The following is a 27,955-nucleotide window of genomic DNA, read 5'->3' on the forward strand; positions in this document are numbered from 1 at the left end:
AATATCTTTGTGGTGTTCTCTGTATTTCCTGGACTTGAATATTGGCCTGCCTTGCTAGATTGGGGAAGTTTTCCTGGATAAAATCCTGAAGAGTATTTTCCAGCTTGTAGTCATTCTCTTCGTCACATTCAGATACACCTATCAGACGTAGATTAGGTCTTTTCACATAGTCCCGCTTTCTTGGAGACTTTGTTCATTCCTTTTTACCCTTTTTTTTCTATACTTGCCTTCTCGTTTTATTTCATTGAGTTGATCTTCGACCTCTGATATCCTTTCTAATGCTTGGTCAATTCGGCTGTTGAAACTTGTGCATGCTTTGCGAAGTTCTCGTGTTGTGTTTTTCAGCTCCATCAATTCACCTATATTCCTCTTTAATTTGTCCATTCTCGTTAGCATTTCGTCAAATCTTTTTTCAACGTTCTTAGTTTCTTTGCATTGGGTTAGAACATGTTCTTTTAGCTCACTGTAGTTTCTTATTACCCACCTTCTGAAGCCTGATTCTGTCATTTCCTCACACCCCTTCTCCATCGAGCCTTGTTCCCTTGCTGGTGAGGAGTTGTGATCCCTTGTAGGAGGAGAGGTGTTCTGGTTTTGGGTGTTTTCATCCTTTTTGTGCTGATTTCATCCCATCTTTGTGGGTTTATCCACCTGTTGTCATTGTAGTCACTGACTTTCAGATTGGGTCTCTGAGTGAACTTTCAGTTTGTGGATGCTGAAGTTACTTCTTTTCCTTAGCTTTCCTTCTAACAGTCTGGCCCCTCTGCTGTAGGACTGCTGAGGTCCACTCCAGGCCCTGCTTGCTGTGGGATCCCCTGCAGCAGCTGCAGAACAGTAAGTGTTGCTACCGGTTTCCTCTTCTGCTATCTTTGTCCCAGTAGGATGCCCGCCATATGTCAGTCTGTTCTCCTTTATGAGGTGACTCTTTGGATATACGGGGGTCAGGGGGCTGCATGAGGAGACAGTCTGTCCTTTATTGGAGCTCAAGTCCTGAGCTGTGAGCTCCGTTGTTCATTCAGAGTTGCTGGGCAGGTACGTTCAGGTCTGCTGCAGCAGAACTCATAAACTCCCTTTTTTTTTTTTCCTCCAGGTGCTCTGTCCCAGGGAGTTAGGGCTTTATTTATGAGTTTCCACTGTGCTGCTGCCTTTTTTTTTTTCCTTTCACGGCTGCCCTGCCCAGCGAGGAAACAGCCTAGTCACTGTTAGCCTGCAGAGGCTTTGCTGAGCTGCTATTGGCTCCGCCCAGGTGCCGTGTAATCTTCCCTGCAGTCCTGTTTATATGGGTGTAGTTAGAACTGCCTTGGCGATGATGGCCCGCCTCTGTTATGGTGGACTCTCTCTGTAGCGGCAGGTTGCCTCGGCAACAGCAGGCTTCCTCAGTAATGGTCAGACTACCTCCCTAGTGGTGGAGTATCTCAGTAATTGTGGACGCCCCTCCCCCACAGAGCTGGGCCGTCCCTGGTTCAGCTGTGCTTGCTGTGAAACTCTCAACCCAGAGCGTTTTCTATTACTGGGTTTTTTTTTCTGTGGGGGGGCGGTTGGTGGGACCAGCCGAGCCTGATCACCTGGCTCCCTGACTCAGAGTCTTTTTTTGTTGAACAGTCGACTGTCTCCCAGTATTCCAGTCTCCTGTTGAAAAGGCGCTGGGATCTCCTGTGCCGCGACTCACTGAGCTGGTTGAAACGGCGGCGCTGAGATTCCTGGCGTTTTTTTTTTTTTTTTGCCTAGGAATCTCCTGGCCTGGCTCAGTATTTCAGATGAATGGGCGACTCTGCCATCTCAGGGCTCCAATCGCCCATTAAGAGGGCACCCAGACCAGTGTCTTTTGTACGGAGAACCGCTGCACCAGGGCGCGGGCAAAGCAGCCGCGTGGGCCGAAACAGCCGCGCGGGCGGAAACAGCTGTGCTGGCCGAAACAGCCGCGCCAGCAACCCGTGGGGCTCCTCCGCCTGGGAATCTCCTGGACTGTGGGCAATAAAAATCTGTCTGGAAGTGCAGCATCCACTCACCCCCTGCACTTTCACTGGGAGCTGCAATCCTGACCTGTCCCTAGTCGGCCATCTTCCCCTGATTCCCCAGTCCCCCAATCTTAACTCAATCCAGCATTAACTCAAAAGTCCAAGTCAAAAGTGTCTTCTGAGACGTGGCAAGTCCCTTCCACCTATGAGTCTGTCAAATCAAAAACAAGTTAGTTAACTTCCAAGATACAATTGAGGTACAGGCATTGGTTAAATTCTTGTGTCTCAAATGGTAGAAGTTGGTCAAAATAAAGCAACTATAGGTCTCGTGCAAGCCTGAAACCCAGCAGGGTAGTCATTAAAGCTTAAAGCCTCAAAGTAATCTCTTTTCACTCCGTGTCTTATATCCAGGGCACACTGATGCAAATAGTGGGCTTCAAAGGCCTTGGGCAGCTCTGCCCCTGTAGCTCTGCAGGGTACAGCCCCTGTGGCTGCTTTCATGGGCTGGCATTGACTGCCTGTGGACCCACCATTCTGGAGTCTGAAGGACAATGGGCAGCTCCACTGGGCAGTGCCCCAGTCGGACTCTGGGTGCTCTAACCCCACATTGTCCCTCCATACTGCCCTAGTAGAGGTTCTCTGTGAGGGCTGTGCCCCTGTAGTAGACTTCTGTCTGGACATCCAGGCATTTCCATACGTCCTCTGTAATCTAGGCAGAGATTTCTAAACCTCAACTTTTGCCTTCTGATTACCAGCATGCCCAACAGCATGTGGAAGCCACCAAGGTTTGGGGCTTGTAGCCTCTGATTCAATGGCCTGAGCTGTACCTTGGCCCTTTTGTGCCACACACTTTTAAATGGACAAATGTTGTGAGGGCTCACTATCACAAGAACAGCATAGGGGAAATCTGCCTCTGGGATGGAGTGGGAGCAGCTGGGTTACAGGGCTCCATGTCCTAAAACTGCACAGAGTAATGGGGCCCTGGGCGTAGCCCACAAAACCATTTTTCCCTCCTTGGCCTCTGGGCCTGTGATAGAATGGGCTGCCTTGAAAGACTCTGAATTGCCTTGGAAATATTTCCCCCATTGTCTTGGCTATTAACATTTGGCTCCTCTTATGCACATTTCTGCAGCAGATTTGAATTTCTCCCCAGAGAATGGATTTTTCTTTTCTACCACATGATCAGGCTGCAAATTTTCCAAACTTTTATGCTCTGCTTCTCTTTTAAATATAAGTTCCAGTTTCGGATAATCTCTTTGTTCATACTTATGAACGTACACTTTTAGAAACAGCTAGGTCACCTCTTAAATGTTTTGCTCCTTAGAAATTTCTTCTGCCAGATACCCTAAATCATGTCTCTCAAGTTCAAAGTTCCACAGATATCTAGGGCAAGGGCAAAATGCCACCAGTCTCATTGCTAAAGGGTAGCAAGAGTGACCTGTACTCCAATTCCCAGTAAGTTCTTCATATCCATCTGGGATCACCTCAGCTTGGACTTTGTTGTTTATATCACTATCAACATTTTGGTCGAAAGCACTCAACAAGTCTCTAGGAAGTTCCAAACTTCCACATCTTTCTGTCTTTCTCTGAGTCCTCTAAACTGTTCCAGCCTTTGCCCTTTATCCGGTTCCAAAGTCACTTCCACATTTTCAGATATCTTTGAAGCAGTGCCCCACTCCTGGTTCCAGTTTTCTGTATTAGTCCATTCTCACACTACTATTAGGAACTTCCTGAGACTGGGTAATTTATGAATAAAAGAGGTTTAATTGACTCACAGTTCCACAGGCTTAACAGGAAGCATGACGAAGAGGTCTCAGGAAACTTACAATCATGGTGAAAGGCAAAGGAGAAGCAAACATGTCTTACCATGGTGGAGCAAGGGAGAGTGTGAGGGGGGAAATGCCACATACTTTGATAACTCACTATCGTGAGAACAGCATGACAGAAGTCTGCTTCCTGATCTAATCACCTCTCACCAAGTCCCTCCCCTGACACATGAGGATTACAGTGTGACATGAGATTTGGGTGGGGACACAGAGCCGACTCATATCAGTCTCACAAAATTACTTCAGAATGTTTTTTATCTTTCCCCAACAATTTATATTATTGTATTAATTTATACATTTATCTGTTGGATGTTCTTAGCCATTAATTGTAGCTCCTGCTGTTTTTAACCACTTTGGTTTTCAGTCTTCATACTGGAGGATTGAAAAATTCACATAGTACCATTACAGTATTCTGAGAATGATTATAAACTTATCTCTACTGGTGAGCTTTATACTTGCACATGTTCTCATGATAGTAATTATTGTTTTGTCTCCAGGTATGGCACTACTACAGGCATTTATTGGTGATGAATTCCCTCAGTTTTTTTGTCTTACCAGGTCTTTATATCTCTTTTACTTCTGAAGGATAGCTTTGCTGAGAAATGTGTTGATAATATAATTGGAAGTTCTCTTATATGTTACCTGATACATTTCTCTTGTGGCCTTTAGAATCCTCTCTTTGTCTTTGACTTTTGACAGTTTGACTATAATGTGTCTCAGTATTTTTTGAGTGGTCTAATTGAGAATTTTTGAGCTTCCTTTATCTGGATGTCTTTATCTCTCCCTAGACTTGAGTTATCTTCTGTTATTTCATTAAATTGGCTTTCTGTGTCATTCTCAATTTCTTCTCCCTCTGGTTACCCCTATAATGCAAAAATTTGTTCACTTAATGGTGTCCCGTAAGTCTTAACTGGCTTCCTTCATTCTTTGTTCTTTTTTTTTTTTTTTAACCCTCTAACTGGCTTATTTTGGAAGACCCATTTTCAAGTTCAGAAACTCATTTTTCTGCTTGAGGTGGTCTGTTGAGCTCTCAGTTGCAGTTTTATTTCATTCATTGAATTCTTGAGCTCCAAGGTCTCTGTTTGGTTGTTTCTTATCCTTATCTCTGTTGAATTATCATTCAGATCATGAATTGTTTATTGATTTTATTGAATTAATTTTCTGTATTTCTCTGTGTCTTGCTTAGTTTCCTTAAGCTCATTATTTTAAATTTCTTTATAAGGCATTTTTAAAGTATTTTTTCTTTCGTGTCTGTTACAGACCTAACGTATTTTGTTCATTTGGTGATGTCATTTTTCATTTTTGGTTTTCATGTGTTTTGTGTTCCTTATGTTGTTATCTGTGCATCTAGTTTAATGCTTTTTCTGTTTTATGGTGTGGCTTTCATAGGGAGATATTTTTTTTCTATAGATGAGTTCTAGGGTGTTGTTTGATTATAGTATATTGACTTTGGCTCTGGGTGGACTCAGTAGTATGGTCTCTATGCAATTTCTTCAGCTATAATCCTTGTTAGCAGTGTCTGCAGTTGCCTCAGTGCCCTAGACTGGGGAGTTTGACAATGCTGTTGTGGTTTTGCTAGGGGTGGGGTCACTGGGCTAGTTTTTAGGCTTGCATATTAGGACATGGTGGGCCAGTCAAGGAGTTGGGCCAGCCAGCTCTTCATCAGTTTCCATGCTGTGCAGGTCTGCCTGTTCTTGGGAAGCATAATGCTACATAGGTTTAGAATCCGGGTCTTGGTTTTTTCTTCGGGCCTAGATTCTGTGTAGCTGGTGTGTTGATGCTGCAGGTACCCATGTGACTGTGGTGGAACGACAGTAGGGTCTCAAGAATGGAGAGAGGTAGTAGCTGCTGGCCTGCAGGGCAGGATGAGCTCTGGCAGTGTATCTGGTTTCAAGATGGCATTGGGTCATAGCCACTCAGATGGTGGAGGTAGAGCATGCATAATGTGGGCTTGTACTCTGGGGCAGTGCAGCTTTGTGAACTCTTGTATCTCTCCAAACTGGATTTGGGGTCTGTGAAGATTGGTGTCTCCCTGTAGCAAGGATTTCTGGCATCTGGTGGCTATGGGGACTGCTTGGGGTCTTTACCTTACCTTTTTCTTATATACCAAAGTCCTCCTGACTTTGAGCTGATCCTAGGTATGGAGACAATGTGACAGAGGCAAAGGCCTTGGTCTCTAACTATCCTGGGCTTCTGGGCTCCTCAAGGATTTTGTCACTCCCCTGGTGCTATTCAGTGTACTTCCGTACTGACTATTGTCAAAATATAGCCATTTATTCATTGTTTTGCCCCTTTTTTGTTGGAGGGATAAACACCAGGTAAACTCCAGTGGCTATCTTGTTGACATCCGTGTCCAGCATTGGTAATTTTTGACTTCATGCCAGACACTGTATGAAAAGTTGTTGAAGGGCTACTATGTCTCTTTCTCTAAGGAAATATTTAGAAATTTTTTGTTTTGGCAGACAGAGTATAGGCAGATTTCTTGATGTAGTTGAGAATAACAAGTGGATTGATGTGGTAGCTTTTAGTGGAAGTTTTCTTACTGTTTTTGTTTCCTCAGTAAAACAAAAAACAAGATCATGAATTCAGAGTTTAGATGAGGAAGACTATATTTTGCACTCGAAGAAAGGAGACAGCGAATGGTCTACAAGTAACATATTATGGTTCCTAGGCAGCTTTGGGATTCCAACTGAAGTTTGTGATAGTTACGTTTTATTCATCAGTCATATTCAGCTATGGGGGTAGAAATGAAATAAGCAAAAAGTTGGACTTATTCATCCACTAAATACAATAAAATGAGCATAAGGAGAATTCAGGGAGTATTTGTAAAAGGAGTGATTATTGTAATTTAAAACAGAATTTATGGTGGGTACAGAAGGGAGGGATGGAAAAGAGATGATAGAATCATTGTGAGATGATAGATTCTGGAAGTCTGGTTGATAGAGTGAACTAGAAAGAGAGGGGTGACAAAAGAATGGGATGCTTGAAATTGAGATTATGAATGTCTTATAGTTATTTCTGAGGCACGGTTTCTGGTGACAAACCATGGAAGTGAGTGAGTAAAATAAAGTAGAGGATAAGACCTTTAAAGAAGAGATTAAGAATTTGAGAAGCCATTATATCAGAAGAATCATTTACATAAGTATTAATGTCATTACAAAACCTGACAGAAGTAATGTTAAGCCAATAATTAAAATATTCCGGAAATGAGGGGATTAACCTTCATTGGTTTCTGTAATTGATTATTGCATCAGAAAAGGACAGTAGGATCTGATGATCTGAGATTCAAAGCTGGAAGTTTTTAGGGAGGAGAGGAAAAGAATGGTTTGGAATTGATTATAAATTACATGGAAAGGACACTGACTTATCTCTAGGCCTAGTAGAAGGAGGAGTGTGCGAGAGAAAACATTTACCACTTTAAAAGGGCCGTAGTGGAAGCAGTGTCTTCAGGAAGTAATGGGAGAACACATTGAGAATATAAGTTATTTTTCAGATGTCTGACTATGAGTACTAGAGATTCAGAGCAAGAGTTTTAGCACTAGGGGAAGGGATGGAAGAAAAATTCCTCAGAAACTGGGAAATTTAGAGCCATACACAAATTAGAGACTTGGGGATGAAGAATGACATGGGAGACCTGGATTTTTATGGTGAGTGATATAGATCAGAGATAAAAGACTTCTTGAGAATGTTTTTCTTTGAGTAGCTGGTGTTTCATTCTCTTAGGGGTGATAATATATTTTCTAGAAATTACTGTGGCTCTGAGTTTCCCTTCATTAGTTATATATTTTTTGAGATAGGGTCTCACTTTCTTTCCCACGCTGGAGTACAGTGGCACTGTCACAGCTTACAGGAGCCTCGGCCTCCCACCTCAGACTCCCAAGTAGCTGGGACACAGGCACATACCACCATGCCTAGCTAATTATAAATTCTTAATGAAGGAAATTTTAACATTTTTCTTAAAATCTATAATGTTCTCTTAATGTGTTCATTACTATGCCTGGCTATTGTAGGCTTGGAAGGCTTAATGAGAATATACTTGAACAGATATAATATTCAGGATTTTACTGTCTAATATAATATTTTAATGTTAACTTCTATCAGCTGAGTACTCAATAAAGGGAAATTTGAAAATTAGAGCATTTGGTAAAAGTAATTAAATTCATAGAAAAATTATAAAACATCAGACAAAAGTTAGGCTTAGTGTTTTTCTGAATTAAACATTTAATCATAAGGCATAAGTTCTTTTAATACAGCTTTAAGTGGCTTTAAGTTAGAATTATTTAAATCAGGTTATTAAAGATTCATTCAGACTGCAAAATTATGTGACATTTTAAAACATATACAGATGTAAATGCAAATATTATGAAGAGGCCTTTTTCTATAAATATTTTGTTCCTGAAGGTAGGCTCTCTCTATCTCTGATATCTGTGGTCTTCATTGGTTTATCTTGGAAAGTGCCATATGTTCATGAGAAAATGTTTTCCAGTGTAAGTCAGGTGTGGTGACGAGCTCCTGTAGTCCCAGCTACTCAGGAGGCTGAGGCAGGAAGATTGCTTGAGCCCAGAAGTTTGAGACTGCAGTGAGCTATGATTGCGTCACTGAACTACGGCCTGGGAAGTAGAGTGTGACCCTTTCTTTAAAAAAAATTCCAATTTAAAGTGAAATATTTCAAAAGTGTATTAGATCAAAATAGCATCAGTTGTCCAATGTCTCTCGGAGGATCGACCACATTTCTGTATTCACCTTCTCTCCACCCATTGCTGCTGCTGCTGCTGTTATTGAGACAGGAGTTTCCCTCTTGTTGCCTAAGCTCTCCGGAGTGCAATGACGATCTCAGCTGACCACACCCTCTGCCTCCTGGGTTCAAGAGACTCTCCTGCCTCAGCACCTCGAGTAGTTGGGATTACAGGCGTGCACCACTACCCCCAGCTAATTTTGTATTTTTAGCAGGGTTGGGGTTTTTCCATTTTGGCCAGGTTGGTCTCAAACTCCTGACCTCAGGTGATCTGCCCACCTTGACCTCCCAAAGTGCTAGGATTATAGGCATGAGCCACTGCGCCCAGCCCTCTCCACCCATTCTTGAGAACTGCTGCTGTGCAGACTTTTAGCAGCTCTTTCCATCTGGACAGAAAGTAATAATTCACCCTTAATCTTATCTGGGTTTTTTTTTTTTATATCATGCCTTCCATATACATGCATATTTTCCGTGAGTTGCATATGTTCTGCTTTGCTCCTTTATATGCATTTCTATTTTATGTGTATCTCCTTATATATTTGTATTTTTTAATGCTTGTATGGTAGCCCATCATATTGATTATACCATAGTTACGGGAAGGAAAGTCTTGACTGTGAGTTGTCCAGGTTCTTTGTGTGCTGAACAAAGAATTGAACAAAATGCATAAAGCAACAAAAGCACAAGTTCATTGAAGTGAAAGTACACTCCACAGAGTGGGAGCAGGCTCAAGCAGGTGGCTCAAGAGCCCCAATTGCAATGTTCTTTAGGGTTCTATTAAACTAAAAGAATTTGTTAACACCACTAAGTACTCTTTAGAGGCCTGTGGTTGGTTACACCATGTGTGAATGAAAGCTGAAGTGGATACTTGGCTCACTATCAATTAGAGGCATTTCCCATTTGTGACATAAGGGAGCTGGGGTTTTGTAGAGGGAGGAGCCTCTGGCCCTTTGTCATTTGGCATGGACAGGTGACGTTTTCCTTAGTCCAATTCCAAGAAGGCAGCTATGGGTTGGCCTTAGGTTTCCTGTCTCCAGACCTGATTCTCCTGCCTCACCATGATTTGTTAAATCATTGTAGTATTATTACTAGATGTTCAGGTTGCCTTTAATACTAGATATTTAAATTACTTACATGATGTCTTTTTTACATATATATTTTATTTTATTTATTTTTATTTTTGAGACAGACTCTCATTCTGTTGCATAGGCTGGAGTGCAGTGGCACGATCATGGCTCCCTTCAACCTCTGTCTCCTGGGTTCGAGCAATTCTCCTGCCTCAGCCTCCCAAGTAGTTGGGATTATAGGTAGCCTACTGCCGCACCCAGCTAATTGTTGTATATTTAGTAGAGATGGGGTTTCACTATGTTGGCCAGGCTGGTCTCCAACTGCTGACCTCATGTGATTACCCACTTTGGCCTCCCAAAGTTACCTATAGATTTTTGATATTAGATTTTAAAAATAATTTGTATTTCTATTATTGCACATGTAATTATAGCAAAATTAGAAAGTACAGATAAGCAGTAAGAAAAAATTCATCTGAAATTTTGTTGTGAAAAATGAGAATAACTTCTCTATGATAATTCCTTGGGATAACATGGTGGAGCACAGGTTACGGGATCCTTGTAGCTTGTGCTGTGTATTGCTCTGTTGATTTGGAAAAGAGGTTGTGGTGATTTTGATTTGCAGTATTAGTAAGCAGTGAATAAATTTTTATCACACCCTGTGTAAAATGGATGACATGTGTGATTTTGGTTAGTATTTTAGAGTTGTTTTCATTTGCATTTTCTGTTTACTCTGTGTTCTGTTTACTCTGTGTTCTGTGTACCTGTTAAAAATTGTGTGCTTTCATCTTTTGTTCATTTACTACTTGAAATAGTAATGCATTTCTGTATGTACTGGTACCTATTACAGGTATTATTCTTTATTGTATGATATTCTAGAATTATTTTACGTTTATCTTTTGGTTTTATTCAAGTTTTAACTTGTATGGGCTAATATACTTCAGAATAAAATGTTATTTTCTTCTACAAGTATGATATAATTCTTTGTTTTCTTTTTTCCTAGGAAACATGTTTCTTAATTGCTTTCTTAGCTTTAAACTTAATTAAACTGAAATTTATTTCAAGGAGTAGTATGAACAATGATTGTGGTTTTTTGCTAAAATGTATTTATAAAATACTTTATTCATTTTAAGTATTGGTGTTTTATATTTTGTAGGACTAGACTTAATATGTTACTACTTTCTTTTCAAAATACTCTTTTATTTTTTTTTAATTGCATTTTAGGTTTTGGGGTACATGTGAAGAGCATGCAAGATTGTTGCATAGGCATACACGTGACAGTGTGATTTGCTGCCTTCCTCCCCATCACCTGTATCTGGCATTTCTCCCCATGCCATCTTCCCCCAACTCCCCATCTCCCACTATCCCTCCCCTATTTCCCCCCAACAGGCCGCAGTGTGTAGTGCTCCCCTCCCTGTGTCCATGTGTTCTCATTGTTCAACACCCGCCCATGAGTGAGAACATGCGGTGTTTGATTTTCTGCTCCTGTGTCACTTTACTGAGAATGATGGCTTCCAGCTTCATCCATGTCCCTACAAAGGACACGAACTCATCGTTTTTGATGGCTGCGTAATATTCCATGGTGTATATGTGCCACATTTTCCCTGTCCAGTCTATCATCAATGGCATTTGGGTTGGTTCCAGGTCTTTGCTATTGTAAACTGTGCTGCAATGAACATTCGTGTGCACGTGTCCTTATAGTAGAACAATTTGTAATCCTTTGGATATATACCCAGTAATGGAATTGCTGGGTCAAATGGAATTTCTATTTCTAGGTCCTTGAGGAATCGCCACACTGTCTTCCACAGTGGTTGAACTAATTTACACTCCCACCAACAGTGTAAAAGTGTTCCTATTTCTCCATATCCTCTCCAGCATCTGTTGTCTCCAGATTTTTTAATGATCTCCATTCTAAGTGGCATGAGATGGTATCTCAATGTTGTTTTGATTTGCATTTCTCTAATGATCAGTGATGATGAGCATTTTTTCATATGTTTGTTGGCCTCATGTATGTCTTCTTTTTTTGTGTGTTTTTTGTTTTTTTTTTGAGACGGAGTTTCACTCTTGTTACCCAGGCTGGAGTGCAATGGTGTGATCTCGGCTCACCGTAACCTCCGCCTCCTGGGTTCAGGCAATTCTCCTGCCTCAGCCTCCTGAGTAGCTGGGATTACAGGCACGCACCACCATGCGCAGCTGATGTTTTGTATTTTTAGTAAAGACGGGGTTTCACTGTGTTGACCAGGATGGTCTTGATCTCTTGACCTCGTGATCCACCCGCCTCGGCCTCCCAAAGTGCTGGGATTACAAGCATGAGCCACCACGCCCGGCCATGTATGTCTTCTTTTGTAAAGTGTCTGTTCATATCCTTTGCCCACTTTTGAATGGGCTTGTTTGTTTTTTTCATGTAAATCTGTTTTAGCTCTTTGCAAATTCTGGATATCAGCCCTTTGTCACATGCATAAACTGCAAAAACATTTTCCCATTCTGTTGGTTGCTGATTCACTCTAATGACTGTTTCTTTTGCCGTGCAGAAGCTGTGGAGTTTGATTAGGTCCCATTTGTCTGTTTTGGCTTTTGTTGCCAATGCTTTTGGTGTTTTGGTCATGAAGTCCTTGCCTATGCCTATGTCCTGAATAGTTGAATCCTACTTGATCATGTTGGATAAGCTTTTTGATGTGCTGTTGCAATCGGCTTGCCAATATTTTATTGAAGATTTTTGCATTTATGTTCATCATGGATATTGGCCTGAAGTTTTCTTTTCTTGTTGAGTCTCTGCCAGGTTTTGGTATCAGGATGATGTTGGTCTTATAAAATTATTTGGGAAGGATTTCCTCTTTTTGCATTATTTGGAATAGTTTCAGAAGGAATGGTACCAGCTCCTCTTTTTACGTCTGGTAAAATTTGGCAGTGAACCTGTCTGGACCTGGGCTTTTTTTGGGTATTAGGCTCTTAATTGCTGCCTCAACTTCAGACCTATTTATTGGTCTATTCAGGGTTTCGACTTCTTCCTGGTTTACGCTTGGGAGGAGGCAAGTGTCGAGGAATTTATCCATTTCTTACAGGTTTACTAGTTTATGTGCATAGAGTTGTTTGTAATAATCTCTGATGATGGTTTGAATTTCTGTGGAATCTGTGGTGATATCCCCTTTATCATTTTTTATTGCATCAATTTGGTTATTCTCTCTTTTCTTTTTTATTAATCTGGCTAGTGGTCTGTCTAATTTGTTGATCTCTTCGAAAAACCAGCTCCTGGATTTATTGATTTTTTGAAGGGTTTTTTGTGCCTCTGTCTCCTTCAGTTCTGCTCTAATGTTAGTTATTTCCTGTCTTCTGCTAGGTTTTGAGTTTTTTTGATCTTGCTCCTCTAGCTCTTTCAATTTTGATGATAGGGTTTCAATTTTAGATCTCTCCTTTCTTCTCATGTGGGCACTCATTGCTATATATTTTCCTCTAGAGACTGCTTTAAATGTGTCCCAGAGATTCTGATATGTTGTGTCTTCGTTCTCGTTGGTTTTGAAGAACATCTTTATTTCTGCCTTCATTTCATTGTTTATCCTGTCAACATTCAAGAGCAAGTTGTTCAGTTTTCATGAGGCTGTGCAGTTCTGAGTTAGTTTCTGAATTCCGAGTTCTAACGTGATTGCACTGTGTGGTCTGAGAGACTGTTTGTTACGATTTCTGTTATTCTGCATTTGCTGAGGAGTGATTTGCTTCCAATTATGTGGTGAATTTTAGAGTACATGTCATGTGGTGTTCAGAAGAATGTATATTCTGTGGATTTGAGGTGGAGAGTTCTGTAAATGTCTATTAGGTTTGCTTGTTCCAGGTCTGAGTTCAAGTCCTGGATATCCTTGTTAATTTTCTGTCTGGTTGATCTGTCTAATATTGACAACGGGGTGTTAAAGTCTCCCACTATTATTGTGTGGGAGTCTAAGTCTCTTTGTAAGTCATTAAGAACTTGCCTTATGTATCTGGGTGCTCCTGTATTGGGAGCGTGTATATTTAGGATCGTTAGCTCTTCTTGTTGCATTGATCCTTTTACCATTATGTAGTGTCCTTCTTTGTCCCTTTTGATGTTTGTTGCATTAAGTCTATTTTATCAGAGACGAGAATTGCAACTCCTGCTTTTTTTTGCTCTCCATTTGCTTGGTAAGTCTTCCTCCATCCCTTTACTTTGAGCCTTTGTGTATCCTTGCATGTGAGATGGGTTTCCTGGATATAGCACACTGATGGGTTTTGGCTTTTTATCCAATTTGCCAGTCTGTGTCTTTTGATTGAGGCATTTAGTCCATATACACTTAGGGTTAATATTGTTATTTGTGAATTTGATACTGCCATTTTGTTGCTAGCTAGCTGTTTTGCCCATTAGTTGATATAGATTCTTCATTGTGTTGATGCTCTTTACCATTTGGTTTATTTTTGGAGTGGCTGGTATTGGTTGTTCCTTTCTGTGTGTAGAGCCTCTTTCAGGAGCTCCTGTAAAGCAGGCCTCCTGGTGATGAAATCTCTGAGTACTTGCTTGTTTGCAAAGGATTTTGTTTTTCCTTCACTTACGAAGCTTAGTTTGGCTGGATATGTAATTCTGGGTTGCAAGTTCTTTTCTTTAAGATGTTGAATATTGGCCCCCACTCTCTTCTGGCTTGTAGGGTTTCTGCTGAGAGATCTGCTGTGAGTCTGATGGGCTTCCCTTTGTGGGTAATCTGACCTTTCTCTCTGGCTGCCCTTAGCATTTTCTCCTTCATTTCAATCCTGGTGAATCTGACAATTATGTGCCTTGGGCTTGCTCTTCTTGCAGAATATCTTTGTGGTGTTCTCTGTATTTCCTGGACTTGAATATTGGCCTGCCTTGCTAGGTTGGGGACGTTTTCCTTGGATGATGTCCTGAAGGATATTTTCCAACTTGTAGTCATTCTCTTCGCACATTCAGGTACACCTATCAAACGTAGATTAGGTCTTTTCACATAGTCACACATTTCTTGGAGACTTCGTTCATTCCTTTTTACCCTTTTTTCTTTAATCTTGCCTTCTCGTTTTATTTCATTGATTTGATCTTCAACCTCTGATATCCCTTGGTCAATTCGGCTGTTGAAACTTGTGCATGCTTCGCAAAGTTCTCGTGTTGTGTTTTTCAGCTCCATCAATTCACTTATATTCCTCTCTAATTTGTCCATTCTCACTAGCGTTTTGTCAAATCTTTTTTCAAGGTTCTTAGTTTCTTTGCATTGGGTTAGAACATGTTCTTTTAGCTCATGGAGGTTCCTTATTACCCACCTTCTGAAGTCTTATTCTGTCATTTCATCACACTCATTCTCCATCCAGCCTTGTTCCCTTGCTGGTGAGGAGTTGTGATCCCTTTTAGGAGGAGCGGTGTTCTGGTTTCAGGTGTTTTCATCTGTTTTACACTGGTTTCTTCCCATCTTTGTGGATTTTTCCACCTGTCGTCTTTGTAGTTACTGACTTTCAGATTGGGTCTCTGAGTGGACATCGAATTTGTTGATAATGAAGTTATTTCTGTTTCTTAGCTTTCCTTCTAACAGTCTGGCCCCTCTGCTGTAGGGCTGCTGAGGTCCACTCCAGGCCCTGCTTGCCTGGGGATCACCTGCAGCAGCTGCAGAACAGTAAGAGTTGCTACCAGTTTCTTTTTCTGCTATTTTTGTCCCAGATGGATACCTGCTAAATGTCAGTCTGATCCCTCCTTTATGAGGTGACTCTTTGGATATACGGGGGTCTGGGAGCTGCTTGAGGAGACAGTCTCTCCTTTACATGAGCAGAAGTGCTGTAAGAGAAAAGCTCCGTTTTTCATTCAGGACTGCTGGGCAGGTACCTTTAGGTCTGCTGCAGCAAAACTCATAAACACCTTTTTTTTTTTTCCCCAGGTGCTCTGTCCCAGGGAGTTAGGGCTTTATGAGTTTCCGTTGTGCTGCTGCCTTTTTTTCAGGGCTGCCCTGTGCAGCAAGAAGACAGCTTAGTCACTGTCTGCCTGCAGTGGCTTTGCTGAGCTGCTGTGGGCTCCGCCCAGCTGTCGTGTGAACTTCCCTGCAGTCCTCTTTATATGGGTGTGGTTAGAACTGTCTCAGCATTGGTGGCCCGCCTCTGTAATGGCGGAATCTCGCTGTAATGGCACGTTGCCTTGGCAACGGTGGGTTACCTTGGCAACAGCAGGCAGCCTCAGCAATGGCGGGTTGCCTTGGCAACGGCGGGCTGCCTCAGCATTGGCTGACTACCTCTGTCCTGGGAGGCTGCCTTGGTAATGGTGGTCACCCCTCCCCCACAGAGATGGACCGTCCCTGGTTCAGCTGTGCTTGCTGTGAAACTCTCAACCCAAAGAGTTTCTGATTGCTGCTATTTTGTGGGGGTGAGACCAGCCAAGCCTGATCACCTGGCTCCCCGCCTCAGAGCCTTTTGTTTTTTAGTTGAATGATTGACTCTCTCCCAGGTGTTCCAGTCGCCTGTTGAAAAGGCACCGGGGTCTACGTGATTTCCCCTGTGGCGACTCACTGCGCCACTGCGGCGCTGAGATTCGTGAGGCTTTTTGTTTGTTTTTGCCCGGAAATTTCCTGGCCTGGCTCCCTGTTTCAGACCCCGTTTTAGTCTGATGAATGGGCGACTGCGCCTTCCTGGGGCTCTGATCGCCAGCTAAATCGACACCCGGACCAGCGTATTTTATATGGAGAACTGCTGTGCTGGGGCACTGCAAAGCAGCGTTGCAGGCCAAAACAGCCACAGGGACTAAAACAGTCCCGCTGGCGACCCATGGGGCTCCTCCTCCTGGGAATCTCCTGGTCTGTGGGCAATGAAAATCCGTCGGGAAATGTGGCGTCCACTCACCCTCTGCACTTTCACTGGGAGCTGCAATCCTGAGCTGTTCCTAAACGGCCATCTTGGATCTGGTCCTCAAAATATTCTTTTATATATCCCTTCCTTTTTCTTTTTTGTGTCTTAGAATATTTGTTGTGTTCTATTTGTATATAGGTCAAATTAAATCTATAAAAGGCATTTAATGGCTAGAAAGATTATTGTAAAATATATTAATATCAACTTACATCTTTCAACAAATCTATTGATTTGTTTTGGGTTTTTTTTTTTAATGCACCAAACATTTCTTAATGTTCTAGAAATCTCAAGTGTATTTTTAATTCTTTTTATATTTTTGTCTACTGCTATGATAGTGACCTCTTTTATTAAGTAGATTTAACTAATGTATAAGAATGATCATGAGTTTCATGTTTCATTACCTGCACATTGTATTTATCATTATTTCTAGAGTATTTACTGGATTTATATGGATTTTAATAGCTGTTTCATTCATTGTTCATCTGTGTAGTTATTATTAAATTCTTGTTTGCTGTGTATTCTCTTCACCCTAGGTAAAGAATGATAAGAAGACAGACAGTATTTGCTGTTGTTGAGTTTATCATGTAGTAGGGGAGAGAAAATTAAAATAATTATATTTAAGTGTTACTAAGGAAAAGTGTAGGTATAGAGTAATGGAACACAATCGAGAGTTGAGAAGTAAATCCTCATGTTTATTTTTGACTAAGGTATGAAAGCATTTTAATGAGGAGAACATAGCTCAGCAAATGGTGTTGGGTCAAGTGGATATTCACATGCAAAAAGTGTATTTTGACCCCTAATTTACAACATACACAAAAATTGAGATATGGCTTTATACCCATTACAATAGCTATAATAAAAAGTAGATCATAAATTAATTATAAAGCATGTTACCAATTGTATGTTAATAGTTTTTGTATAATAAGGTATATAACTTATATAGTGAATCCTTGTATAAATATAAATTAATGGAAAGTAGACATATTCCAAAAGATAGATAAATGTTGGAAAGGCTGTGTTAACACTGGAATCCTCATACATTGCTGGTGGAAGTATTAACTGGTATGGCCACTTTAGGAAGCAGTTTGACAGTTTCTTAAAAAGTTAAGCAGTTTTACCATATGACCCAACAATTTCATTTTTAGGTATTTACCCAACATACGTCCATGCAAAGACTGTACACAGATGTTCATAGCAGCAGCATTTATACTAGCCTAGAACAGGAAACAGTCAAAATACATTAGTTGGTTAGTGGATAAATAAAATGTGGCATATTTATATAGTAGAATAAAAAATTTTGCAGTAAAAGGAGTGAACTACACATGATGGGTGAGCTTCAAAAACATTACACTAAGTGGAAGAAACAGGATAGAAAAGACCGCATATTGTATGATTTCATTTATGTGAACTGTCTAGGAATGGCAACTCTGTACAGAGTGAATTACTGGTTGTCACGGTTGGGTGGAAGCAGGGGTTGACTATAAGACAGGCATAAGTGAACTTTTTGTGGTGATGGAAATGTTGTAATGTTGGGTTGTGGTGATACTTGCACTGTTCTTTCAGTTTCATAAAAATCATTGAGTGGTACACTTAAGATGGGTATATTTATGGTATGTAAATTATACCTCAAGCTGTTTTAAAAATATTAAGCATAATATGAATTTGTATCTGGCTAATCATAAAAAAAATTTAAAATAGAGTATGTAAGTTAATTGAGAGTTTTAAGTTTAGAGGTTTGTAGAGACAGAGAAAGGAGTGTGTATACTTTCTTTTTGTCATTGGATAGAATGAAAATAAGCTAGTATTCTCCAGTGTCAGGAGCAAAGGAAAAGAAAAAGAGAGGTCTGGAGAGGCATGTGGAAGCCTTGTTAAGAGTTTTTTGTCGGCCAAGCATGGTGGCTCACGCCTGTAATCCCAGCACTTTGGGAGGGGAGTTTGAGACCAGCCTGACCAACATGGAGAAACCCCATCTCTACTAAAAATACAAAATTAGTTGGGTGTGGTGGCGCATGCCTGTAATCCCAGCTACTTGGGAAGCTGAGGCAGGAGAATCACTTGAACCTGGGAGGCAGAGGTTGCAGTGAGCCAAGATGGCACCGTTGCACTCCAGCGTGGGCAACAAGAGCGAAACTCTCAGGAAAAAATAGAAAAAAAAAATTTTTTGTCTTTGTCTTAGGAGCAGTGCGAAGCCTTTAAAGAAATAAGATCTGTTGAAATTAAGCATATCTCGCTTTTCTGGAGTAGATCTATATTATTGCATTCATTTGCTGGCAAAGAGATAGAGACAGCATAGCCCCATGTTAAAGGGTTTCATGTGCTTTGTGTTTATTTATCAGATGAATTGCCAGTGTTCTTAGGGTGGAATTTTTTGCAAGGTCAGAATAGTTTCTGATTCCTGAGTTGGCATGTCTCTTTTGGTAGTGGGAGTGATCTTCAGGATCTTTCCTGCATTTACAGAGAATTTAATGACAACTCCATGAAGACTTCAGCCAATTGAGATAAAAATTGTAGGCCTGTGGTGGTATCTAATCATAATTTTCTTTTATATTCGTTTTCGGCAAATTTATCCTTAATTGATTTTATTCCTTATTGATTTTTTTTAAAGCCACATCTCAGGCTGGTTTGGTGGCTCATGCCTATAATCTCAGCACTTTGGGAGGCCAAACCAGGAGGATCACTTGACGCTAGAAGTTTGAAACCAGCCTGCTCAAAACAGTGTGACCCCAGTGCCTACAAATAATTAAAAAATTAGCCGAGTGTGGTAGCATGCACCTGTAGTCCTAGCTACTGAGAATGCTGAAGTCAGGAGGATTGCTTAACCCCAGAAATTCGAGGTTATATTGAGCTATGATTGAACCACTCCGCATTCCAGCCTGGGCAACAGGAGGAGACTCTGTAAAAAGTAAAAATAAAATAAAATAATAAAGTCATATTTCAGCCTTGACTACCTGGGCTCAAGCAACTCTCCCACCTCAGCTTTCCAAGAAGCTGGAACCACAGGCATGCATCACCATACCTGGCCAATTTTTAAGTTATTTGTAGAGATAAGGTCTTACTGTATTGTTCAGGCGGGTCTTGAATTAGTCTCTCCGCCTGCCTCAGCCTCCCAAAGTGTTGGGATTATGGGTATGCCTTGAAGTCATATTTCATCCCAGCACATTGTTACATGCCTGTAGTCCCCACTACTCAGGCTGGAAGATTACTTGAGACCTGGAGTTTGACGCTGTATTGCTGTTATGATTCTACCTGTTGATAGCCACTCCAGCCTAGACAACATAGCAAAATCCGTTCTCTTTAAAAAGAAAAAAAAAAATCCTGTTCAAAAAAAGGAAGTAGGATTTTTAAACAAAAGAACCTTAAGTAGGAGATTTGCACCTTCCCTTGGTTAAGAGGAAAAGTGATATAAAGAATTTGTAATAGTTCTTGGAACAAAAAAAAAAAAAAAAAGAATTTTTATATACCTGCTGGAAAGCTGACAGTTTTCCCGTTTTGTGATAAGCAATAGTATTGATTCAGAAACCTTACTCTGGATGTTATGGTTTCTGAATGAAGAATGGCACTACTATTTATTGAAGGGAGAATGCTTTAAGATCTAAGTGTGAAGCACATGGTAGTGAAGTAGATTCTGAACTGTTGAACTTGAGTTGTCTTTTAAATATACAAGTGACATGTCAAATGAACAGCCAGGTAGGTATGTAGTTCTGTAATTCAGAGGAAAGATTTGGTTGTTATTTTTTTGTTATATAGATATTAGAATCTTCTAGACATTTGAATTAATTGAAGGTTTACATGTGGTAGATAAAAATATCTGAAAGAGAAACAGAAAGAAATGAGATTATATAAACTAGTATCTCACAAGATAATGGAATTCCATTGGAGATTTAACCTAACTAAAATGTTGACATATTTAAGTCATTTGGTATTTATCCCCCAAACACATATAAAATGGAAGCTTGGGTGGATTTTTTTAAATGTTTGTTCTAATAAAAATTAGAAGAAATAAACAGGTCACTCTGATCTAAATTGTAATTGAAAATGAAGGTAAAACATAAAAATACAGGTTGGGCATGGAGGCTCAACCTCCCAGGTTCAAGCAGTTTGGGAGGCCCAGGTGGGTGGATCACGAGGTCAGGAGTTCAAGACCAGCCTGTCTAATATGGTGAAACCTTGTCTTTACTAAAAAATAAAAAAATTAGCTGGATATGGTGGCACACGCTTGTAGTCCCAGCTACTTGGGAGGCTGAGGCAGGAGAATCACTTGAACCCAGGAGGTCAGAGGTTGCTGGAGATGGCAGTGAGGGGAGATCGCACCACTGCACTCCAGCCCAGGTGACAGAGTGAGACTTCGTCTCAAAAAAGAAAAAATTAATAAAAGTATGATTTCCAAATAATAGTCTTCAATATACATAAAATTATTAAAATGAAAATTTTCTAATACGCAGATATAGTACAATATTTAAGTTAATCTTAAACATCTGATACACAAAAATGAAGGATATGAAGTTAATAATATAATTAGTAAGATGATAATAAACATTATGAAATTTATACCTTAAGGTAGTGATTATACTTTTATTTCATGTAAACATGGTCTATGTGAAACCTTAGGCAACAGGCAAAATATCCCAATTTCCAGATAGCATTACTTAATTTTTAATTATTTGTACTATTATCAGAATATATTTAATATTGAATTCATATACATATGATCATGTGTATTTTTAAACTCACTTATTTACTTATTTAAACAGTTCAGAGACAATTGCCAGATGTTGGTACATCCTGCTTTCTGGATCTGTGCTTGTGAAAGACTCCATGGTCTTACCTCCTTGCAGGTACGTTTACATTTGCTGCTTATTGCATATAGCAGGCAAAGTTAATATTACAATCATTTGTTTTTTCTCAAACTATTTTGTATAGGATGTATATTTTCTTTCAGTTGGTGATACATCTTTTAAATGTCTTTGCTTGTTGGCACCATTGGAAATACTTGGCAGGAATCAGTTAATCTTTTGTATTTCTGAGGGTATAATCAAGTTTACATCATGACATGTTCTTCCCCTTTGAAAATAAGTTTTATGTACAATTTGATATATTTAATGGATTTTGGATTCATTGCTATTATTGGATGCAGAGAGGTGATATAATAGTTAAGAAACTGGTTTTTGGAGTAAATCAACTAAGTTAAAATTCTGATTTCATCACTAGTTATGTGACTTGGGACAAATTTTAGTTTTCTTGACTGAAAAATGGGGATAATAATTGTACCTACTTAAGTATTGTCATGAGGTTTTAGGAAACCACTATCAGTGCTCTCAACAGAAGTCTATATGGACTCACACTCTGGAGCCATACTTCATGAGTTCATACCTGCTTTACCATTTTTGGGGCAGATTACTTAATTTCTTTGTGCCTTACTTTGCTCATTTGTAAAATGAGCCAAGTAATAGAACCACTTTCATAGCATAGGCTAGTTCTGAGAAATAAATGATTTACTCTATTATAAAGCTTTTAGAACTGAGTACCTGGCTGTTAAAAATAATGGTTAATTATCATCATAACTACTAGGTAAAGGAAGAGAAGGGTGGTGAAAAGAAGGTCAATTGTGGAATTCTCTTAGTAATTATTCAGATTTTAGGGTCTCAACTTATGCTTTGGTGACGTAAAAATATAATTTTTAGTGACTCTTTTCCCATAATGTTGAGAAGAAATTTCTAGGCTTTCAAAATAAGATTTCAAATTGTAGTTAATTTAGTGGCGTAAGTATTTAACATAAATGTCAGGATATGGGATATCTCAATTTAGATGTCATTTTAGAATTCATGTCTTAACTCCTGAAACTTTATATCATTGGCCTTTGGTTAAATGAAATGTGCTGTTGACTAGTTGAATAACACATGAAGTTGACTGTATTTATAAATATATAGTCGTTGTGCCTTTTGGCCGTTGTTCCTTTTCGTGAAAAGGAATTTGTGAAACTCATATTAATGAATTTGTATTGTTAGCCCTTGAGAACTCAATAAACTGGATTGATAACTGCCTACAGTTATGTTTTAAGATTATTAGTATTCTTTTTTTTTAGCACTCCTCCTGTTCTGAATAGTCAAGAATGTATTATGAGGACTTGTAATAGCCCTTAATCAGCTGCAGTAATTCATTAGTAGTTTGTAATCAAGACAATGTTTATCTTTTTAAATAAATAGTAGGAATGTTTGAGATTTTAGAACAGTCATGATATGCATTAATGTAATCATGAACTGTTCAGCAAACATGATTATGGAAGTTTAATCTTTAAAGAATAATGCTGAATAGAGAATTTGTATCTTTTGCGTGAAAGATTTATAATTGGCTATTAGAGGTTCATTTTTAGGATTAGTGAGTTACTGCAAACAAACTACCTAGAATAGTGCTTAGCATATATTAAGCAGTAAATAATTTTTGTGGCTTCAGTCAGAATACAGAAACCATACTAATTGGAACAGGTAGTTCAATTATTTATTTATTTATTTAATTTATTTATTTAATTTGAGACAGTCTCTGTTGCCTAGCCTGGAGGGCAGTGGCACAGTCTTGGCTCACCACAGCCTGCACCTTCCAGGTTCAAGCCATTCTCCTGCCTCAACCTTCGGAATAGCTGGGATTACAAGTGTGTTCCACTACGCCCAGCTAATTTTTATATTTTTAGTAGAGACAGGGTTTCACCATGTTGGCCAGGCTGGTCTCAAGCTCCTGACCTCAAGTGATCTGCCCCCCTTGGCCTCCCAGAGTGCTGGGATTACAGGCATGAGCCACTGTGCCTGGCCTGAGCAGGTAAAGTTTAATTTTAAAATTAAACTATTTCAAGGGATCAAGCTACCAAGAAGGATAAAGCAGAATACCCTACAATGGAGAGTGAGTTTCCAAGGACAGAACAAACTTGAAAGGGAGACCCCTTCCCCATAACTGTAGAGTTCAGACTTTGTTGAAGAATATGCTGGTTGCAGCCCAATAAATAGCAGAAATGTTCACTGAGTTGCTGTGGGCCAGAGCTGGTTCACAGTCATCTGGTCAAGGATGCCAGGAAGGAAACTGCTGACTAGGAGTGGCACGTAGGAGACCCCGCCTCCTCCCCCAACTACCATGAGGCAGAGGGCCCCTGAAGCTGGGGACAGAGACAGGAAACCCTCCAGTTGCAGAGTAAAGACTTTCCTACTGAAGTGTTCCTCTAGCACCCTCTGCTGATAAAGCTGTAATATTTTCAGTTGGCAAAGGAGAACATTTACAGAATTCACATCCTTATCACAAAGTAGGGCAATAAAGGGTAGATTTGAAGCCAAGAGCCAGTATGTTTGGAGAGGCAATAAAAAACTGTCACAGTCTCCTCCCTTGGCTGCTCAGCTTCCTTACGAATGCTTCCAAACACCATTCAACAGTCTGTGTCTACCAGCAAGATATAACTATCCTTTATACAAATGAAGTTTTTACCCTTTCCCCCAAATGAGACACACAAACACAACAATCATTGCTAGCTATATTTATATGTATTCTTTCATAGGGCCTCTGAATATTCTGTGAACTAAAGACTACCTTATAAAGTTTACCTTCAATATCTTCTACTATATATATAGTAAGCAAAGAAAAAATGTTAGAAGCTTACTACAGTCCTTGTTTCTTTAATTGGTCCCAAGGCTATAGTAGATGCCTCTGTCATCTTTCACTACCCATTCAGTATTTCTTGTCTCAGCTAAAACTTCTGTTCTGTGTTCTTTGTGGTTAGAATAAAACTTTCCTTTTGGTGGGTCTTCAATTGTCCTGCCTTTTTCTTGGTTGCTCTAGTTTTCCATTAACCTTTTTTTGTGTGTGTGACGGAGTCTCACTGTTTTACTCAGGCTTGATTGCAGTGATGTGATCCCAGCACACTGCAACCTCCGTCTCCTGGGATTCAGGCAGCTCTCCTGCCTCAGTCTCCCAAGTAGCTGGGATTACAGGTATGCACCACCACACGCAGCTCATTTTTGTATTTTTTCTAGAGACAGGGTACCATATTGGTCAGGCTTCATTTTTGTATTTTTTCTAGAGATAGGGTACCATATTGGTCAGGCTGGCCTCAAACTCCTGACCTCAAGTGATCTGCCTGTCTTGGCCTCCCAAAGTGCTAGAATTACAGGCTTAAGCCATCTCACCGGCTGTTTTGCATTAATCTTTATTGAGGTTTTTTTTTTTTTTTTTGAGACGGAGTCTCATTCTGTTGCCCAGGCTGGAGTTCAGTGGTGCAGTCTCAGCTCACCTCAACCTCTGCCTCCCGGGTTCAAGTGATCCCTCTGCCTCAGCTTCCCAGGTAGCTGGGACTATAGGTGTGCACCACCACATCCAGCTAATTTTTGTATTTTTGTATAGATGGGGTTTCACCATGTTGGCCAGGCTGGTCTGACCTCCTGACGTCAAGCGATTTACCCGCCTAGGCCTCCCAAAGTGCTGGGATTACAGCGTGAGCCACTGCGCCCAGCCCTATTAATCTTTAATAGTGGGCATGGAAGTACTAACGAGCATAAGAGAATGGCCTAAGTTCCAGATGTTGTCCCTCTTGCCTACATTTGGTGCAGTAATTCTCCCTCATAATTTTTCCATAAGGAAATTCCTTGTGTACCTAAAATCTTTACCCTAAACGGACTGAGGGAGCAAACCCAGCAAGGCCTGTTCAGATTTATTGACCTATGTAACATTCCTTCCTTCCAGGAATGAGGGTTTTCAAGGGAAAAAGGAGAGTAACATTTCTACGTTTTATGGCTTGCTCTGGGAAGAGGAGTTCTACTTTCTGTGACTCACGTTGGGAAAGAGGTTTCTGTGATTCACTTTGAGGGAAAAAGAGGGGTAAGAGAAGGTCAGAAATTTTGCCTTTGAGTCGTTCCAATCTCCTTTAGTTTAAAGAACTCAGCATCTCAGCATGCCAAAGCACCATAATTTGGAGTATTGTTTTGTTTTGTTTTGTTTTTTGCGACAGAGTCTCACTCTGTTGCCCAAGCTGGAGTGCAGTGGTGTGATCTCTGCTCACTGCAACCTCCACCACCTGGGCTCAAGCAGCTCTCCTGCCTCAGTGTCCCAAGTAGCTGGGATTATAGGTGCATGTCACCATACCCGGCTAATTTTTTGTCTTTTTGGTAGAGATTGGGTTTTACCATGTTGGCCTGGCTGGTCTCAAACTCCTAACATAAGGTCATCTACCCACCTCAGCCTCCCAAAGTGCTGGAATTATAGCCATGAGCCACCACGCTTGGTGTGGAGTATTGTTTTCTGAGTTCTAACACTCCCTAGTTTAACTCTTTTATTGTGAAATATAGTATGAGGGAAGTGCATATAACATAAATCTACAATGTATGTTAGGCATACATTGAATGTTTGCCTAATCACCCATATCAAGAAATTGAACGTTGTCACTACTTAGAGGCAGCTTCCATATCTTTTCTTAAACTGACTATCTTACTTTTCCTCAACACCAGTTTCCTAAATTTTAATCAGTTTTGCATGTCTGAAGAGTTTTAGCCTGTGGATATGTACACCATAGTTGAGGTGAGGCACTTACTAAGGTGTGCATATCCACAGGCTAAAACATTACTTATAAATAAGGCAGCTGTGGACATTTTTGTATATTAGATGCACTTGTGGATGCATTTCTGCTGGATATACCTAACAAGGAATTGTTGGCTCACAGTGTTCTAGGACTTCCTCCTTAGTTCAGCTCAGAGCCGGGTCTTGTTACACAGCCATGAAATATTAGGCTCACAGACACTTTGAAGGATAAGAATAATGGAATTTATTGAGCAAAAAGGAAAAATGGGAAACAAGGATTCTCTGCAAAACCAGAGTCCCGGCTAATGTGCTTCCTGCCTTGCAGATTGAATTCCAGGTACCATGCAGGAAGAGGCAGTGCGCAGGCCAGTTAACAGTTTTTCTGGGAACCCCTTTACCTTTGGCTGTCTCAACAGGGTGGGCATACATTCAGTTTTGTTAATTCCAAGTTGTATTTCAAATTGATGGAGTAATTTGCACACCTACCAGGAGTGTGTCAGAGTTCCCATTGTTCCACATTCTCAATATTTAGTATTATAAGTCTTTTTACTTTAAAGTTTTTGGCTGCTTAATTTCAATCATTCTTTTCTATTTTATTACAGTTTTTATTTGCATTTTAGTGACTGCTGATGAATACATTTTCATTAGAATAATTTATTTTTTTTTTGAGACAGAGTCTTACTCTGTCACCTAGGCTGGAGTGCAGCGGCATAGTTTCGGTTCACTGCAACCTCCACCTCCCAGGTTCAAGCAATTCTCCTGCCTCAGCCTCCCAAGTAGGTGGGACTACAGGTACATGACACCACACCAGCTAGTTTTTGTAACTTTAGTAGAGACAGGTTTCACCACATTAGCCAGGCTAGTCTTGAACTCCTGGCCTCAAGTGATCTGCCTGCCCTGGCCTCCCAAAGTGCTGAAATTAGAGGCATGAGCCACCACACCCAGCCTAGAATGACCTTTTTTGTAAGATGACTTCTCAGATCTGTTCCCCATTTTCGTAGTAAGTTGTCTTTTTGTTTCTGAGATGTAGAAATTTTTTACATATTCTGAGTAAGAAACCTTGCTTGGTTATTTTTATTGGAAATACTTTTCCCCACTCTTTTTTATTTTATTCATTGTTATATTCATTTTGTTATTAATGTCTTTGGATGAACACTAGCTGTTAATTCTAATGTAGAAAAATTTGTCTGTTCTGTTTCTGAGGTTGTGAACCCCAAAAATCTAAGACAGGTCTCAGTTCATGCGGAAAGTTTATTTTGCCAAGGCTGAGGATACACACCCATGACACAGCCTCAGGAGATCCTGATGACTTGTGCCAAAGGTGGTCAAAGCGTAGTTTTGTTTCATACATTTTAGGGAGAGATAAGACAATCAACATATGTAAGATCAGCATTGGTTCAGTCTAGAAAGATGGGACTACTCAAAGCAAGGAGGGGGCTTATAGGTAGATTAGAGACAAATGGTTGCCTTTTTTTTTTTTTTTTTTTTTTGGAAACGGAGTTTTGCTCTTGTTGCCCAGGCTGGAATGCAATGGTATGATCTCGGCTCACTGCAATTTCCACCTCCCAGGTTCAAACGATTCTCCTACCTTAGCCTCCCAAGTAGCTGGGATTACAGGTGTCCGCCACCATGCCCGGCTAATTTTTGTATTTTTAGTAGAGACGGGGTTTCACCATGTTGTCCAGGCCAGCCTTGAACTCCTGACTGCAGGTGTTCCCCCCCCACCAACCTCCCAAAGTGCTGAGATTACAGGCATAAGCCACTGGGCAGACAGTTGCCTTTTTTTTTTTTTTGAGTTTTTGATTAGCCTCCCCAAAGAAGGCAATCAGATATGGATTTATCTCAGTGAGGAGAGGGGTGACTTTGAATACAATGGGTGGCAGCTTTGCCCTAAGCAGTTTCCAGCTTGACTTTTCCCTTTAGCTTAGTGATTTTGGAGGCCCAAGATATTTTCCTTTCACAAGGTTATGGACACACACACACACACACACACACCCC

The 27,955-nt window shown here is 40.4% G+C and overlaps 1 protein-coding gene across 11 annotated transcripts in view; it reads left to right on the forward strand.

Moving 5' to 3' along the window:
- Nucleotides 1–27,955, forward strand: part of RAPGEF6 (Rap guanine nucleotide exchange factor 6) — a 234,319-nt gene that overhangs the window by 42,948 nt on the left and 163,416 nt on the right. For 10 of the 11 annotated variants that reach the window (XM_037739935.1, XM_017532126.2, XM_017532129.2 and 7 more), the window contains exon 4: nt 21,163–21,246. The exons of the other annotated variant lie outside the window; for it this stretch is intronic. In XM_037739935.1, the coding sequence (XP_037595863.1) occupies nt 21,163–21,246 (84 nt within the window). The remainder of the gene's footprint in view (nt 1–21,162; nt 21,247–27,955) is intronic. 11 annotated transcript variants of the gene reach the window in all.

The sequence above is a fragment of the Cebus imitator genome, unplaced genomic scaffold (genome assembly GCF_001604975.1).
Source record: "Cebus imitator isolate Cc_AM_T3 unplaced genomic scaffold, Cebus_imitator-1.0 Scaffold76, whole genome shotgun sequence".
Lineage (NCBI taxonomy): Eukaryota > Metazoa > Chordata > Mammalia > Primates > Cebidae > Cebus > Cebus imitator.